Below are 18875 nucleotides of genomic sequence, written 5' to 3'. Positions count from 1 at the left end.
TGTTTAACAAACCCCTCAATGCTGGCCTATTATGATGTTAAAGAGCCTGTCACACTGACCTGCGATGCTTCTTGTTATGGGCTGGGAGTGGCCTGCATGCAAAGTAACAGACCTGTTGCTTTTGCTTCTCGCACCCTTACAGACACGGAAAAACGCTACGCGCAGATCGAGAAGGAGCTTCTGGCTGTTGTGTTTGCGTGTTTGAAGTTCAAGGACTATATCTATGGGAAAGCCACCATTGTGGAGACAGATCATCAGCCCCTGGTGACGATTTTCAGGAAACTCATACACTCAGCTCCTGCCTGCCTGCAGAGAATGCTACTGAGACTACAGCATTTTGACATCACACTGGTCTACAAAAAAGGTAAACATATGTACCTAGCTGATACACTTTCAAGGGCTCCCCATCATCACAAACCCCAAAATTCAACAAAGGACAACGCTTTCGATGTCATGTCCGTCAGCTACATCTCCACCAGCCACAAGGAAGAACTGAGAAAACACGCAAAGGAAGATGTGGAGCTCACGGTTCTGACTGCTGTGATCAAACAGGGCTGGCCAAACAAGGAAAAACAGTTGGACCCCGCCCTTCGCCCTTTTTTTCCATACCGGGATGAACTCACAGTAGACAATGATATTGTTGTAAAAGGCCACAAAAAAGTTGTTCCAAAGTCCCTGTGCAGAAAATATGTAAAAAATAGTGCACGCAGGACATCCAAAAATGGAAGCGACAAAACGCAGAGCCAGGAACATCTTTTACTGGCCCACAATGTCCAAAGACATAATGGATGAGTTGGTCTCCTGTGCAGTGTGCAACAGCACCAAAAAACACCAGCAAAAGGAGCCACTTCTCCTACACCCACTTCCAGAACTTCCCTGGTCCACAGTAGCAGCTGACATTTTTGAATGTCTTATTATTGGTGTCTTTTTATCTATTTTTTAAGTTGTTTATTTATTATTTTATATGCTGCTTGCACTGTGGGGTGAGAGGAAAGCAATTTCATCTGTGCTGCATGTCTTACGGATGCAGCATATTTGACAATAAAGTTGACTTTGACTTGAAAACACTACCAGGGGCTTGTCGATTCATACTCTGGTTGGTTTGACGTTGACCTTTTAAGTGACTTGAAATCATCCAGTGCCATCAGCAAGTTAAAGATACACTTTGCTGTTCATGGCATTCCTCATGTTCTTCTCACAGACAATGGGACTCAATACACCAGCCAGATGTTTAAGGATTTTGCAAGGCATTGGGATTTCACTCATGTCACCAGCAGTCCTAAATATCCACAATCCAATGGTCTTGCTGAGAAAGCAGTAGGCAGTGCAAAACAGCTTATGGAAAAGTCTCATAGAGACAGGACCGATGTGTTCCTCAATCTTCTAAACATGAGAAACACTCCCCGTGACTCCACACTTAGCTCTCCGGCTCAACGACTAATGTCAAGACGGACCCGTATAGCCTTGCCAGTAAGCACTTCACTCCTAACACCTCGACCACTGCAGGCTCAGCAGGTTCATGCCCAGCTTCTTCACAAAAAACTTGTTCATAAGCGTTATTACAAGTCAAGCCGCCCACTTCCACCTCTGCCAGAAGGACAAGCTGTTGGGATGCAGACCACTCATGGTCACGACAAGCTAGGTGTCGTCAAGAGCATCTGTTCAGAACCAAGATCCTTCTTCATTCAGTCACAAGGAAGAGAATACAGAAGAAACCGCCTCCACATCCTCCCTGTGCCAGAACTGCTGCCCCCATCTCACCTCAAAGAGAACTCGGACGGTGCAACTCTCACCGATTCCAAAACAAATGCTGACAAACACACACTTCCGTTACAATGCCCACCACTCACCGTGTCCACGCCCAATACATCGCCTCAGAGGGATTCATCAGGTGGTCACTATATTACACGTTCTAGGCGTGTCTGCAAGCCTAACCCCAGATATATGGAGTGAATGTGAAAAAATAAATAAATAAAAAAGAGCTGTTTTCAGGCTGTTAGGTTTGTATTGTTCTGTCACAAGCAATGTTTCATTTAAGTGTTTTAAACATAAATAAACATTTGCTGAGAGCTAAAACAATGCTTGTTTTCTGCTAAATATATTCAAGTCAGTAAGATGCATTTATTTTACATTGAAACCACTAACAATTTGTTACATTTTGTTCTATACACCTGGAAGGTTTAAGCTAACGAGAAGGGATGTACATCATTCAGTAGAATGTCCGTATTTTATACCCTTACAGGACACCGTAGAATGTTCAGTTCTGTTGGAGGATGTACGATGGCTGCATGCTCGACATTAAAACAGTGTTCTAGCTCCATCTAGTGTGATCCTTGACTCACACAAACACACCGAGATTTGAGAGAAATCTACAGGCCCCTTACTGGGTCCAACCCGGTGTTAGGAAGGTGTAGCTAATGAAGTGGCCGGTGAGTGCAGATTTGTGAATGTGTGTACATGATGCTGAGTATAAATGTAAGATGGTTGAAGAACAGATATACATCCAGTATATCCAGTCAACTGAGAAGACTATGATATATCAGAACATGTGATTTGCATTCAAATGTCTTTTTTTTTTTTTTATTTATTGAAATGTGCTCACAGCATTTGTGTCCTAAATCCTGTTTAACAAAAATAATTAGACAAATAAAGGTTGAAATAGTTATATGTGAACCAAGTGAACTGCTGCAGCTAAAGAAGTAAAAAATATTCTGATCATCTGATCTACCAGCTAAAACCCCTCAGATCAGTGCTGACCTCACATTCTGCATTTATCAAACATGATCAGCTCTGACGTTTAACCGAACCATCCATCAACTTTGAGACGGAAGCCATGTTTTACAATAGAAGCCACAAATATTTTAGGTGTGGGGTAGCAGTGGTCTGTTGCTTCTGCTCCACAAATTTAGCGACAAGATCAGCAAAGCATCAACTCCTAAGCATGCATGTTTTTTCATCCGCCAGGGACTATCCACCTTCTGAAACAGGCTGATGGCTCCCCTGTGACTCCTTTATTGCACACACAAGTATTTTAACTTCATTTTCATATGCAATTTTTTTCATGTAATGCAGTGTTTCAAGCAATTTTTGGATTTAAAAAACATATGTTGCATGAAGGGTCACAGTGGTGTTGGTGGTTCGAATCCTGGTTCCTGTAGTTACCTGTAAAAGTGTTCTAAGGAAAAGTACTAAATGCTTGGAGATTAAATAAAAGTATTTGTGAAGAGTATTACTCTGAATTAAGAAAGTCTCTTAGATAAAGGCATTGTCATTAAATGATAACTCTGATGTAACCCATAGAATATGATTTATTTCGGGCTCCAACAAAAAGGAAGTCAATTCTATCGCCATATTTTTTGGATACAGCAATGATTCAACGTTTCCACGGCAACCACTTCCATCAATTTGGACTGAGTTCCCTACCACTTAAGCGGGCTACACGATATCTGTCAAACATTTTCATCATTGGACGTAGGGTCCAGCAGGCACCACCTACTTTTATTGAGGCATCTGATTGGTCAGTTTATAACTTAAATGCATTAACCTACAAAGAACAAAAAATTATTAGAAAAAACTAGGATTATCAAGACGATGTTACACAAAATGATATCCGAATAAGATTAGTTATTCTGACCAATGACTGAGTAACATCTGTTTATTCTTCTATTGAAATCAATGGATTTTTGGAACCAGAGGGTACTTCCTGATTGGAATGTCGGGGGGGGGGGGGGGGGTTCTCTCTCTCTCAGTCCTTTTTTAAAGCTAGATAAAGGGGAAAATGTCTTCAAGAAAAAACGCTAAATCCAGATGACTTAGCAACAAATAGTGGTCTAAAGAGATTGTAAATAGGAATGCTAGATATTCCAAAAGGTACATTTGAAATGAAATGTTTTACTGTTGTATACAGGCTGCTGGATATTGTAATTGCAATGGGGGCTTATAACCCTTGTGCTATCCTATGACCCCACTCTTACTTTGACGTGTTCTCCCTACCATGACAAAGGTGGATAAAGGTGGAAAGATTTCATGTAATCCATGGACACCAGTGAAGATCATAAATCATTGAAGAAAAAAGGTTCAGCGCACTGTCTAGGGGGTCTAGATGACCCAACGTCCAATCTTAAAAAGCCTAGGATAGCACAAGGGTTAATCGGTTAATCAGAGGTCTAATGAAGAGTGTGATCCTGGTTAAGAGTTGAATGAAACCAAAAGTGCACATCAAGCCTTGTTTTAATGGATGGATGGCACCAATTTATTCTGTGCTCTGTGAATGACAATATTACCCATATTAACCAACTCCTTCCTACACTTCCAGAGTGCCAACCTGCAGGAAAAGTGAAGACTGCTCATGGAAGAAAAAAAAATCCATCAAACTAGAAAATCCAAATTTTAACATTTTCTGAATTCTAACAAATTGTTTTATTTTTTATGTTAAAGGGAGAAAAAACTGTTTTATCTCTGGAAAAAAAAATCACCTTTGTTTACATCAAAAACATTTGTTAGTTAAAAAATGCTTATTTGTTCCCTAACTACAACGTGTAACCGCCATCTTTCAGTGAACAGATGTCATTTAGTAAAAAGTCTTTACTCACACATCTGAACACCTGAAATGAGAGCCTCAAGTCTATAAAGTCATCACTTTGACCATCCCTCTGCAAACATACGTGAAAGAACGGGCTCCAAGGCGCTCTTCCTGGAGTCACAGTTGAGTCCAGATTTGAGGGTTCCAAGGAAAAAGTCAAAGTTGGAATAAAAAAAAATCTAAATATAACATTTACACCAGGAGTAATTAACTGTGAGCAACTGAAGTCTGTTGGAAAAAACGGCTTTTTGTGCTGTGTATCAAACTATATACTTATATTTAACATACAGTTTGATACTCAACATCTGAGCCATTTCCAAATGAATCGTGCTGAGGGTCCTTACAAGTCTCTGGAAAAAATTACACATCACAACATGAAAATACATAGCATTTAGTATTAAATAATATTTAAAATACTTTAAGGGTTTGAGTCAGCAAAGAAAGGAAGATGGTAAACAAGGAATAACAAAGAATGGATTGATAAACGCAAATGAGTTTTAAGTTTTTTATTCAAGAAATTAGCTATATTTAAAAAAAAAAGAAAAACTATAAAACATTTACTGATACCTAACACAATGTCTTTAAAACACATTTGGTTTTGTTACAGGGTACACAAACATTTATTAGCTATTTTTATTGTTTTTATCCAAGAGTGAACAATTCCTTTTTTATTCTAACCTGGATCGGAAAAAATATAGTTTGGTTTTTTAAGCTTAAACTGAGAAAATATGTGAAGGTTTACACCTCAAAAAAAAATTCATTAAAAAGAAATACATTTTAAATGTTTTTTTTTTTAACTTCCATTGTATCCAATGATACAATTAAAGTTTGAAACCTTTGCCTGAATATGAGAACTAGACTGAGTAAGTGCAACATCACTCATAGAAAATGGTTCAGTTCTGGCTCCAACCAAACGAGCTCATTTGTTTTTTCCGCTAGAGGAAAGCCACCATGTTGACGCCAGCTGTCATCAGCAAACAGTCTGAATTAGTCTTAGTCAACGTTTCTATGGCAACCACTCTCGCAAATTGGGAGTGAGCTTGGAGGAAGGCCACACCCCTACCACCTAAAAGCGCTGTCTGTCTGTCGTTTTGAATGTTCTACACAAGACCACCCACGTGTAGTGAGGCGACTGATTGGTCAGTTTGTAGGTTGAACTCCAGAAAAAATATAATATGATTATCAAGAACATGTGATAAAATTGTATCAGAGCAAGAATGTTAATCTGACCAATAGAATGACTGAAAAACAGTTGTGTATTTCTTTATAGAAGTCTATTGGGTTTTGGCTTCAAGGAGCCAGGGGGTACTTCCTGTTTGGAATGTCGGGGGGAGGGGGGGTCACTCAGTCCAGTTCACATATACTGCTTGAAAGCTGAGGGAATGAAAACATATGAAGAATTGACTAAGACTCTTTTAAAAATAACATTTTCTTTAGAATAGCTCCTGTTCACCTGAACATATTAGTTTAACACGTATACATTTAAGCTTGATAACCGTCAAGTTTGCAACTAATAACAAAACTGTCAAACATCTAAAAGATTATAAAAGAAAACATTTCTGCAGTATTTCTTGCAGAGACAATTAAAAAAAACAATCACAGCTTTAATTCATGTCAGAATAAACTAGTTTATACAGCAAAGTCCTGTTAAAATATTAAAACAATACAAAGAGAAATATTTGTTTGTTCATTTGAAAGTCGAAAAGAAAATTCATGTGGAGCATTTATAATGTTGTCAGAGCAAAAACACAAATTGTGCAAGTATAGTATAGTCTATAACAGCTAAAGCAGAAGTTTCATAGAGAAGAGAAGCATTGAAATTAATGATGTGCTTCAAAAGTTCATTTCTAATTTTCTTTGCTTTAAAGAATTATTAAAAAATAAATGTTTAAAATAGCTGTTTAAGAATATCTTTTAAAATATCTTAAAATTCTCTACATTAATAAAGTACATTTTAAATAAAATGTTGAACGTTTGTTTCAAACCAATGTAGATTTGAAAACTTCTGACAAAAACTAGATTTAAGTTTGCACTTCAATAGAGCACAAATTCAATGTTAAAAACTTTAAAATAATTCAGGTGTCTGTTCTGTTACCACTCGAACCACGTTTGACTGATTTTATAGATATTTCATGAATGGAAAATATTTCATCTGAGTTTAGTTTAAGCACAATTTTACCCTTTCTTGGTCTCACCCATTCTGATCAGGCTCAAGGTAATCTTCATCGCTCTGTTGGCCTTCAGGTGGCGCTGTGCTGCTCCTAGGTGTGGCCTTAAGCTGGTTGTGGACGTCGGTTGTAGTCTGCACATTAGCAGCGATGTCTCCAACGTCGTCGTAATTCTCAGGCAGGTCATCCACTTCATAAGTGACTCCATCTGTAAAAGGAAAACTCGTAAGTCTTTGGTTGTTGTGAATTAAAAGATGGATAAAAGGTTCAAATCTGCATTAAAATGTCAGAACTTTCCACCGCTTTGGTATGAAGCTCCTTCTTGTCGGTAGGGTTCTCTTAAGGAAGCAGGCGTTAATTCTTTAGGGGTCAGAGGATGAGCCTCAGTCACTTCATCCACGTCATCGTACTGCAGAGAGGAAGAGCTCTGCGCACCTTTGCCCTTCACAAACTCAGTTTCGGCCAAGAATCCTGAAAACAGCAGCAAGGCACCAAAATGAAAATTCAATTTCAGCTGACAAAGCTCTGTGATCCTAACCAGATTATCTGAAATCGGAATGCAAAACTCCAGCTTTTGCTCATGCCTTAGGGTGCACTCAGACTGGGAAAACCATTTGGTCTATTTGTTCCAGATCAAGTCCTGATTGGGAACATCGTATGGTAAAAGCGTGTTGTTGAATGCGCCACACACCCAGTGTGTACATAGCATTAGAAACTAGGAAATGATACAATTAAAGAATAGTTTGTGTGGCAATCCTACTTGCGTATCACATGTGTGAGCAGCATTTGTGCATGGTCAGTAAGGAGCCAGTACCCGCACCTTACTAAGGGTATATGGACACCATCAAACAGTTTAACTTGAACATCATAAGTGACTGCAACTTATATTATCTTTACAAATACTTCACGATACACCGACCACACAAACAGCAGTGGTACGTTCCATTATCATGACAAACCTTAAGGTGACAGTACAAGCCTCAAGGGAACTGCAAGACACTCCTGCAGTCTCCCTAAGATGGAGCCGCTTCTCTCTATGATACTCCACGGGCCAGACAACCCAAAAACCTGCAGCACTCGTATGTGCCAACCCCCATGTAACTAAGGCTTTAATACGTGCCTCATTCATGAGTCACTTTGTGTCTCATACATGACTAAACATGTACACATATTGACTGGTGAACTGAGCCAATAGGAAAGAAACTCACTGTCCTGTCTGAAGTCCTCCTCCATGTCATCTGGTTGGTTCATTTCTTCATACATTTCACTGTCAAAATCAATTTCTCTGTCTGGAAACATTTGTTCTACAGAAGGATTCGTAAGAGAAAGAGGATCGATGCTTTCAGCTTTCAAACAATAGAAGAGATTAGAATTACATGTAAAAAACATAGATGTCAGTACTTGTTGGATTTGTAAACACGTAAATTAAATGAGATCATGGTCAGCGACAAAGCAGGATTTTAAGAACTTAAAATTGTTGGACAGGCTGTATAAAAGATAACAAATGTACTCACGTAAAACTCTGGATTTCTGAGTCCTCCGGACAATCAGTTTCCGTACAAATAAAACAATTAGAATCAACACAACCACACCTATTCCCAACCCTATGACAATAGCGGAAGTTGGTTTTTTTTGGGGGGGATCTGGTTTCCTTTGTATGTAACCTGAAATCAAATGCATTTGCAATTCAGTGAGATGATTGTAGCCGTCCAGTGAAACAACACAAACATGTGAACACACACAGACATTGATATGTAGCCAGTGATGTACCTTTACACTGGAGAGTCACTTGTTTGTTTGTCTTACAAGGTTGTGTGGTCACACAGTACTTTACATCCCTGACATCTGCTGGACAGTGGAGCTTTTTCCAGCTACGGGTCGTCTGGTGATGTAAGACAAATCTTTGAATTGCTGGGTCTTTGGTTACCACAACACTTTGATATATAATGATGAGGACTGCAGTTAAAACTACTGAACTCCTACTGTTTTTACTTCTGTTAGAGAAAAACTACAAATTTAAAGAAAAAGTTCAAAGGTTGGTGGAGTTGTTCAAAAGCATCACACTTATCTCCCAATAGTGCGGCTCATAGTCCAGAGGTTATTTTTCTTTGTTATGCATTTTTTGGCTGTTGCGACAACCACTTCGGAGCGACTTATGGTCCAAAAAACACTGCAAAATTTTGGGAATGAAAATTCAATCAAACCTCTGGAATTGCTTCTTTTGTTGGCTTGTCGTTCGCCTCACAGTTCATCATCTTGCACAAGGTGTCTAACAAATCTTTATTTAATGCTTCTTTGTCAGCACAAACATTTTCCCGCTTTTTTCCATAATTGACTATAAGATGACCTCCGCAATTTTCTGATGTCGAAAATGAAATATTTTCTGTAAAAAACAAAGAATTGAAATGAAAAGTTAAATGACCATAGTAAATCCTTAAAAAATAAAAAAAAGGATGCAAACAAACTTACTGTAACAGTGGATGGAAACAGAGCTTTGGCACGTTCCCTCCACTCTGCCACACTGACCCAGGACATGGTGGTGTTGGTCACAACTGACATAATGTCCAGGTTTTTTACCAGACAATCCAGAATGGTCAAAGGCATTGCCACAGTTCAGTTCTTGACAGACCCTGTTTGAATAGTCGGTGTCCCAGTTTTGATTGCACACTGGAGAAGAGTTGATCCTGACTTCTCCAGAACAGCTGCTAGACAGGCTGACCTTTGACTGACCTGAGAAGAACAGAGATCCTCACATCAAACAGGGACAGGTACACACTTTGACCTCACCTTTCACAACACTGACAAGTTCTTCAGAAGTAAATCTCACCTTGACATTCAATGAAGAGTTTCTTCCTCTGCAGTGAAGGAGGAGTTTCTGTCTCACAGTCCCAAATACTTTCAGCCTTTCCATCATTTGCACATTTAAAGGTTTTGTTCCAGAAGGAATCGTCCCCTGAAACTTCTCTTTTAGTCTTGAATTTGCCGCACTGCAAATCCTTACAAAGTCGGTTCCCCTCTGTCTCCGTCCAACCTTCGCTGGAGACGAGCATCCTTCCTGCTTGAGAGTAAACAGCCACTTCTCCCTTACAGCCATCGTCTTCTAGAACTATCTCCCTCCAGTCTGAACAGCAGCAGAGACAAACACACAAGAGCTTCAAGTAGTCCAGACAAAGAACTGAAAAGTTTTAAACTGTGCAAGAAAGTCACTATAACAGAGAAACCCTATTCTCAGTTTTTTGTTCACTTGTTTGAGGAAATTCCACCAATTTAATCTTTTCGAAAATTTTTCTCTTGGGACATGAGTTATTAAACATTTTCAAATACAATTCTAATTGCTTCCCTATCTGTTATTTTATCAGTACCTCCACAAAGATGTTTTCTTTAGGAGTTTATCAACCAATGAGCAGTATACCTGACAACACTGCTGATGTTATAACATGAAAACAGTGAGACCATGTGGGTTTGTCTCACTTGATACACAACAACTTCACAAGTAATGAAATTAAATGACTTTTTTTAATGAGGCACAACTGGAATAATACTTTTTTGACTTATTATAGCTGCAGATATAAAGTCCTCATTTGGTTTCAGTGAAACAGCGTTTAAAGCTTGACGCTGTGAAACGATGTTAGATGATTTGGATAGATTCAGATTTGAACGAACCTGAACATTGTTGGACTCCAAGAACGCTGTTTCTTGTAAGACTGATGCTGCACACCTTAAAGGCATCTTTTGAGCCATCTCCTGAACAGTCTATCGCGGTGATGGCTTCACCGTCATGTGGGAGTCCAAGGCGAGTTGGAGGATTTTCAGATTTACCACATTTCTGGTGTTCACAGAAATCATAGTCAGCACCAAATCTTATGGCAGCATTCGTGCTCATGGGGAGCCAGTCCCCTTCATAGAATGCCTCAACAACTCCTGAACATTTATCCCGGGAAGGACGGAATCGGATGTTTTCTCTGCCTGGATGACAATGAAAATCTGTTTGTGTTAAGTGATTTGTGCAGTCTCTAAATTCATATTATTAACTACACCTAATGTGGGTATTTACATACACAGAGTTTAAATACACTCAGTTTTAAAATTAAATGGTTTAACAACTTAAGGATTTTTAAGGTAAGACAAGCCCTTAATTTTGCACATTTGTAAAGAGAATTAACTGTGTGAATGAGGTTTTACCTCCACAGATGACGTAGGCCGGGACACACGTTTCTCTTTTTTCCGTTTTAACAAAGGTGCTTTCCCTCAGGTTAGAAGTATTGCCGACGGTGTGCAGACTTTTGAACGTAACAACTTCCCTTGCGGGAAGTTTGCGAGCTTTAAAGACAGCTTCCCCACAGCTCGTTTCTTGACACAGAGTTTTAGACATTTCCTCAGTCCAGGAGTCTGCACAGACACCTTCAGACTTTCCTTCTGCAAAAATACGGACTTTTCCCCAGCAGCCTTCACTCAGGCTTACATTGATTTTTCCTATAATGGGATTCAAAGGAGAAAGAGTCAAATGAAGCACTTATGTGAGACAGAAAGATGTTTGACATTACCTGAGCATTCCACCTGAGCAATGTTCTCATTGTGGTCAGGAAGTTCCACTTTGTCACAGTCAAAGAGAGACCTTTGCTTTCCAGAGCAGCGGTAAGCTCTGAAGATCATATCAGAAATGTCACCAGCAGAAGAGCTGGAGGAGAACTTGGTGAGGCGGCCACAGTGCATCTGCTGACACAGCGTTTCTGCAGCCTCAGAGTTCCAGGTCTCATTGGACCCGGAGAGCCAGAAGGTGTTGTTGTTCTGTCTGATTCCCACCGCTCCAGAACAGGATTCAGATCCCTTCAGAAAAACCACTTCATGATCTGCACAGAGACATTTGGGATATAAAACTTTCAATTTAAAAGCATTGACAGTACATGAAAGATGGAGATGAAAAGGTCCTTACTCTCACAGGTTATTCCCACAGCTTCTTCATTTCGTGTGTTTTGCTCAGATTTAACACATTCAGAAATATCAGGCTGGTTTTGGTCACACGCTATGGAAACAAAGCTTCCAGAACCCTGGAAGAACCTTTCAGGATGGTTTTCTCCGGTTGTCTTTCCACAGTTGAGGCGTTGACAGATGTTGTCTGAATATTTCTCATTCCATTTGCTTTTAGCGACCCTTTTCCATTCGCCTCCATGCAGGACGTCCAGCCTACCAGCACATTTCCCAGGACCGTCCGCAAGACTAAACTTAACACTTCCTGCGACCCAATATAGGTGGAAACAGGTCAAACACAAACAGAATACAGCGCTTTTCTGCTCCTGATGTGCTATGTGCTTGTTTGTATGACCATACAAAAAGGTACAGTAATTCATAGAAAAATAACATCTTTACTATGCAAATATTGAATTTAAACATGAAAATTCCTTAATTTAAAAAAAAAGGTTTTCTTAATGTGATTCTTTAACTCATGTCAAATGAAGTCTAGAACTGTAAAAGTTTCTCTTTTTTTTTCCACAGGATTACTGTCTTTAATTTGAACAAACCAATAATTTTATGTGATTATTAACATTCATGTGTGACTTAAAAATGGTCTAACAGACGGTAATTTGCTGTTTCCCACCTGAACAGATAACGTGTGGCGTTTGCTGACAGGTCAGCTGTGGGCCGTGCCGGGCCTTGCAGTGCCACAGAGACGACTCGTTGCCCGAACAGTTGACATCATCCATGACCCCTGGTCCTACTGGAGCTTTGTTCGTCCATTCAATTAACTGTAGGAAAGAAATTACTATCAAACATCCTAGACATATAATGTTTATGCTCAATTATAACTCCAGCAGTAGAATTATGTTATGTAAAATGAAACAGTGTATGTTCCAGGAAAACTGTATGGTCTTGGTGTAGTTCTTCCTCCAGTAAGCTAGCTGCTACTACTGCTACTGCTGGCAACAACCAACAAACAAATTTACTTTTTTCAAATTCAGATAAAAAAATAAAAATAAAATCCACTGAAGATGACTAAAATTGTGCTGCAAATGTTTCTCCACATCTGCAGAAAAATTTAACACTGCTTCTCTTGTTTAAAGTACAGATGTAAATGAAGACAGTGTGCTGCCAAATTTACTAAACATTTAATAACAGTTAAAATAGACACAACAAAAACATGTACAAAGGCTGGCATTTTTCTTGACAAAAAAACGTTTTTCAAGAGAGATAAAATGGATCATTAGCTGCAGTTTCATCACACATATGTGCACAATTTTATCAACATTTTGGAAATGTCGAAAAGCGCAATTTTGCATTGACACTGCTTTCATTAAATCATCATTATGCAAATAAACAAAAACCAACTCACGTCATAAGTCATTCAAAAACACGGCAACGGATGTGAACAATGCTTTGATTGACAGCAGATACATTTACATTTCTGCCATGGCTCTAGCGCTTATCATCATCTATCAAAGGAGACGTTGGCGTCTTATTCAGGTCATGGAGCGGCGAGCTCCTTACACGTGGGAGCGGCTACGGATAAAGCCCTTTAGGGAAATCAGGTTGGTGATTTTACAGAGGAGCTGTTGTTCCAACAATGACAGGTTCAACCTTTGATGAGCCGTGATGCTGTGGGACGTCTGGTCGCGCCTGCTGCGCCCAAGACAGCCAGTTCCTACCAAGGAGCCATCCGGTTGTCGGTCAAGTGACTCATTCAATTAAAAAAAAGTGTTTGCATTGCAGTTTCCCAAAATATTGTGTATAAATTTCAATTCGCCTCAAAAACCACCTCTTCCTTTAAAAGATAAAAAACCCATCTCAAAGGTTTTTTGAAGTTGTTGTGTTTCCATTAAGGTAAAATTATTAAATCCAAATCCATAGTCAATTAAAACAAAGTTATTGTAGCCAATAACCGTCATGAATTCATGTAATTGTTTTGTAGACGTACAAAGATTAACACAATCTGAGATCTTTATTTCTGAGACAACTTAAGGCTGAATGAATGTTTGTGATTAAGTAAAATTGATTTGTAGTTCCATCTGCAGATTCATTTGTTTAGAGCACAATTGTGTTTTGTCTTCTTGTTTCAGATACTTTTTGCATTTCACAAAAAACAAGCGTTTAAGAATTAACAACGAATTACATTTTTTGAGCAAAAAATCTCAGAAAAAAATACTTTGATACCATATAAAACTTTCCGTAGTACTCCTATACATACTGTAGTTGTTGCAAGTATTTTCCAGTGTAATAGGCTAGATTCAAACCCACTTGAAAACTTTCTAGTTAATGTCGTTTATGCTCCTGGTGGGGGCTTACCTTTCCACAGCTCAGTTCCTTACAGACCATATGTGAATTCTCTGCAGTCCAGCCAGCGCCGCACACCGGTTGGTTTAAACCGTTCCTGTTCACGTGAACACGACCGAAACATTTGCTTTCTCTCTTGCCGTCCATCAAAACAACTTTAACTGTGTCTGTAAAGAAAAAAAAAATCTGTTACCAAAGACACTAACATAGCCAATGGTGAAATCGTTTTTGTCACATTTACCTGTGCATGTCAGGTGTAGGTTTTGATCAACATATGTGTAGTTTTTGACGGTACCACAGTTCACCTCTGTGCATAAACGATCAGTGATATTTATGTTGTTTCTCACTGCTTCCCATTTAGTCTTCTTTTGCTGCAGCTGCCCTGAGCAGACGTTTGTCGGACTTCCTAGAAGCTGCAGCCTCTCGTGCCCTGTTCAAGAAAACCACCATTTTCTGCAATATTCAACTTTTTACTGCAATTATGTGTTTGTTTGTTGTGTTACCTTCACATGTTACAACAACAGGGTCTCTGCACTGGTTGGGTTTCCCGGCGCACAGCCACAGATTGGTCACCGAATCAATGCCAGCACAATCCACCCCCATCTTCTCTGATCTTTCATAATTGCTCATGTCAACCCACCGAGCTCTTGGGATCTCTTTCAAACCTCCACATCCAACACTTCTGCACAGCAGTTCTGCAGTCTGGGTGTCTGTAAGATAAGAATTACAATCAGGCTAAAAATTCTGAAGTTTTCAGGGCAAACACTGTAATTCAGAACAACTTTTTTTTTAATCTTTTGTGTCTTTCTTCTTAAAGCTCTGCACAGAAAAAACAACCCCCCCCCCCCCCCCCTTGTAAAAATACGTCAAAAATCCTTAACATTTGAAACATATTATTTAAAAGATTTACAGAGGGGGTGAAAAACAGAAATCCTATTATGGTAAAGAAACAAATCTCAGATTATTTTGCTGTAGAAAAACTTTTTGATAAGATTATTTTTCTTACATGATTGAAAATTGATCAATTTATCTTGGAACAAAGGTATTTTTTTACTTTCCAAAGAATCCTGTTTTTGCAGTGTACATGACATAAACCTTTAAGTGTGACAAAAAAAAAACATTTATAACCTGGGGCAGTAAACCTTTACACCAGTTTTAATGTTTGTAGTCCACATTTCCTAAAATCTACATCACTTTGCAAATCTTTTTTTTTTAAAAGACGCCAACCTTTTGGTCCCCAGTTGTCCTTGCAGAAGTAGCCAGAATGAGTCGCGCTCACAGAGTACTTTGCTACTCCGTGGCATTCATGTGGTTCAAGACTTATCTTGATTTGACCTGGAAGATTTTACATTTTTAACACATCATAAACACAAAAAATGATCCTTTTTGACCAACTTTTCCTTCATGACTGTGTGAAACAGACCTGAACATTTGATCATCTTCACCGTGGGCTTTTGGTAGACGCTGACGCCTGGAGCCGGATACCCTGGACAGTCCCACAGACTGTCCTCGTTCCCGCTGCACTTCAGTTCATTCAGCCACACCGTTCTGTTCTCAAGCCTCTGGACATTTTTGGTCGCACCGGGCACCGGTACCCCACACTGAGTGGTCCTGCAGACCACCTTCTCCATGTTGTCGTCCCAGTGTTTGTCTCCCACATGCCCCGCTGTGTTGTTGTAGTAGATTTCAACATGACCCTCGCACGGGTTCTCTCCACCGCGCAGAATAACTTTACCTTTGGCTGTTGATGAGGAAAAAAGTTTCAGATTCAAATCGACTCAAACCATCATTTCAGTATTTTTGGGGTATACTTTTGCACAGTTTGGTAAAGAATACCTGAACTGCACATTCCTTGTTTTGTCTTTTAGCATGGTGGTTTTGGGAAAAAAAATGTTATTTATTTATCCATTTATTAAAATTAAATTAAATCAACTTGTGAGTTTTTGTTCTGCCAAAATGCACACATAAATAATTAAAATGGTGATAAAAGGTCAAATCTATTTATTATACTTTTAAAGTGCTTGTTCTTATTTTTTGCTGCACAGCAGTGTCCAGCTGTTCTTCTGAGGTAAAGTAAAGGTATAGGAATGCATAATTATTATAACTGCAAGTCAATCTGCTGCAGGAGGAGGATCTTATTTTAACACAGGGGGTATTTTATTTTGAAAGAAACTTTCACTATTAAAAGTAAAAGAGGTTAAATATATTGTTGATAGAAAATGATAACACTGCTATAATTAAATTGCTGTAAATATTTAAAAGCCATATTATGTTTTCTTAATTTAAAAGGAAACAGTATTTTATTAGTTCATGTCTTTTTCTAAAATTGCACATCAGCATGAACAACCGCCTTTAGGGTGGTAAGAGCCATAAGTTCATGTTGTTTACATCTACAAATATCTACAAAAATGTAATTATGACTTTTATTCTTGAGAAATGTAAAGATTTCATTCCACTTTTATTTCTTAGAAGCCACTTTTTATACAGAGCAGCAGCTGCAGGTCAGTTTTTATTCAGTTTCATAAAAAATATTACAAACGCACAAAAATAGTGTTTTCTGTAATTATTTAAACACTGTTTAAACTAAACTGAAGCCATCATATCACCGTTTGTAAATGAGAAGAATGAGAACTTGCCTTGAGCTGCCACACTAACAATGTGTGTGGAGGAGCAGATCAGCAGGAGGAGGAACCGCATCTTTACAAAACCTCATGACAATAAACTGACAGACAATGAGATCTGCCCTTCTTATATCAGCGTCACGACCCGCCCAACGTTCCAGCAAAATGTCCATAGATGGATGTAACAGTGCTTACCTTTAAAACATGTCAAGAGGAAACGTTTTTCGATTTGATTTATTTTTGTTTCAAGCATTGTGGTTAAAACAATACAAAAAAATCACACAGATTTATCAAACTCATTACAGAAATGATAAAATGCTATGAAAAAAAAAACAAAGTCACACTTAAGTCACATTTTCTTAATTAAATAGTCATTTAAAGTTTAAATTATTGCTTGAAAAGGAGTTGGAGGAAGCGATCTTGTATAATCCCACCCCTACTAAATTAAACAATCTATAGTTTTGCATAGTTCACATAATCCGGTTCTGATCAGATCCAACGTTTTAATGAAAATGTGAAGAAAACATAACAGAGATTCGGACTAAAAATGAAATCAAAGGTGTCATAATTGTTATTCAAAAAGAGTTTATGATCAGATTTATAGTAAATATAATATCTTGGAAAAGAACAAAATGTATTTACAATCATTAAGAGCTTGTACTTTCAACATTAACTGTAAAAAATTGAATAAATGTTTTTTAAAAAGGGAACTATCTAATGAGTTAAATGTAAGTTGCGCTCAAAACTAAATGTTAAAAGCTGTGAGGGAACTCGTTCTATTTTAAAAAAAGCAACAGTTTTAATAACGGCGTCACTGATTAGCGCTTTGAATTTAGGGGTTTGAGGAGTGTGGGCATCTTTTTTATGTTTAAACTATAACCCATTTTTTCCAAAACATTTAAGGAAACAATTTTATTCACATGTTAGCATTTAAACAAACAGAAATTACAAATAAAAAAAAAACATTCTTACAGGTAATTTCAAAGAAAAACTTTGACTAACTTTGACAAAAAATCATTTCAGATATAAATAACTAGCACGCCACTGGAAAGCGCTCCGAGTAGGTGCGATGGGACACGTTTCAGAGCGCGTCCCTTTGATAAAAACATTCTGTAGCTGTAATGACCTTTTGAGTTTAAACAAAAATCCACATATATGTGTTTTATTCTGAAAGGCAGACACCCAGATGACATCAAGGACCTCAAATGTCAGCCTACATCAATAAAATGTCAAACTATAGTTAAGAAGAAAAAGATGAATTCTGCCTAAACAAAGATCAACTTCCTGCTTTTTGCTATCAGTAAACATCTGGAAACTATAAAAAGTACAAATGAAACATCTGACAGTCTAACATTTGTGTTGAACATCCAAACTGTTTTACTGTTTTATATTTTATTTTGAACACGTTCATGCTGAAGAAGATTCTCGATGTCGTTATTTTACAGCCCGCTGAGAAAAAACAGAAAAATAACCATACATATTGGAAATAATTCAACAGGAATGATAAAAAAAATAAAAACAAAAAAAGGATGAATTAGGCCTTTTGGGACTGTTTGGTTCTAAATAAAAATGATTTTAACCAATTTTCCCAGTTTATGGGGCTAGATTTAAAAATTTGAAAAATAAATTATTCTTTAATTTCCAAATTTGTTTCAACAAATCCACAAATCAATTTTCATTAACAGAATTTTTTGTATTTTCTTTCTTGTCAACAAAATGTTTTTCAGTTAATCTTTCCGTAAGAATTCACATGTAATGAATTGAGTTCTGTTTAAATCACCTAATAACAATAAACTGTTTTTCCTAACATATAAATAAAACTAATCAATATATTATAATACATCAATATAATAATAATACACCTTCTTGAATCAGAAATTTCAATCAAAAAGTAAATTAAAAATGATTTTCCGTTTATTACCGATTCCTCCAGCTTGAACTTATAAAATACAATAAGGTGAAAATAATAAGATTTATCTTCTACACACTTCAGCACTTCATCATTTTTTGTGTATCATGTTTATCCTGATATTTAACTTAATTATTTTGTGTTTGAAAATAAAAGGAAATTAAATCTCTCTCCAGTTAAGTTAAACAAAAAATAGAAATCCTGGTTCACCAAAAACAACAATAAAGAAAAATGAGAAAAAAATACATGATATTTATAAGCTTTAAGGTATAAATTAAAACCTACACTTAAGTTGCTGTTGTGGCATTCAGGGACAGTTTGACTTTACA

General features: G+C 37.8%; 1 protein-coding gene across 1 annotated transcript; it reads right to left on the bottom strand.

The window, feature by feature from the left end:
* Nucleotides 1-5073: 5073 nt before the first annotated feature.
* LOC105354320 (antigen WC1.1) lies at nt 5074-18464 on the bottom strand. Its single transcript, XM_023956358.2, has 20 exons — nt 16653-18464; nt 15440-15757; nt 15244-15351; nt 14520-14726; nt 14258-14446; nt 14029-14183; nt 12347-12494; nt 11684-11983; nt 11295-11600; nt 10933-11223; nt 10414-10716; nt 9578-9871; nt 9220-9480; nt 8955-9133; nt 8521-8632; nt 8265-8414; nt 7959-8054; nt 7051-7221; nt 6778-6958; nt 5074-5956 (listed from the first exon to the last, which is right to left on the bottom strand). The coding sequence occupies exons 1-20, from the start codon at nt 16711-16713 to the stop codon at nt 5923-5925; spliced, it is 3864 nt and encodes a 1287-aa protein (XP_023812126.1). The 5' UTR covers nt 16714-18464; the 3' UTR covers nt 5074-5922.
* Nucleotides 18465-18875: the final 411 nt, after the last annotated feature.

Source organism: Oryzias latipes, chromosome 7, assembly GCF_053564925.1.
Source record: "Oryzias latipes strain Hd-rR chromosome 7, Olatipes_Hd-rR_3.1".
Classification (NCBI taxonomy): domain Eukaryota; kingdom Metazoa; phylum Chordata; class Actinopteri; order Beloniformes; family Adrianichthyidae; genus Oryzias; species Oryzias latipes.
This window is presented reverse-complemented; position numbering and strand designations above follow the sequence as displayed.

Coding starts and splice junctions, on each gene's coding strand:
- LOC105354320 (XM_023956358.2), bottom strand. CDS start 16,713: ATGCGGTTCCTCCTCCTGCTGATCTGCTCCTCCACACACATTGTTAGT. Junction 8,633..8,954: donor CAAAAGAAGCAATTCCAGAG/GTTTGATTGAAT, acceptor TTACATCACCAG/ACGACCCGTAGCTGGAAAAA. Junction 8,415..8,520: donor AGTGACTCTCCAGTGTAAAG/GTACATCACTGG, acceptor ATTTGATTTCAG/GTTACATACAAAGGAAACCA.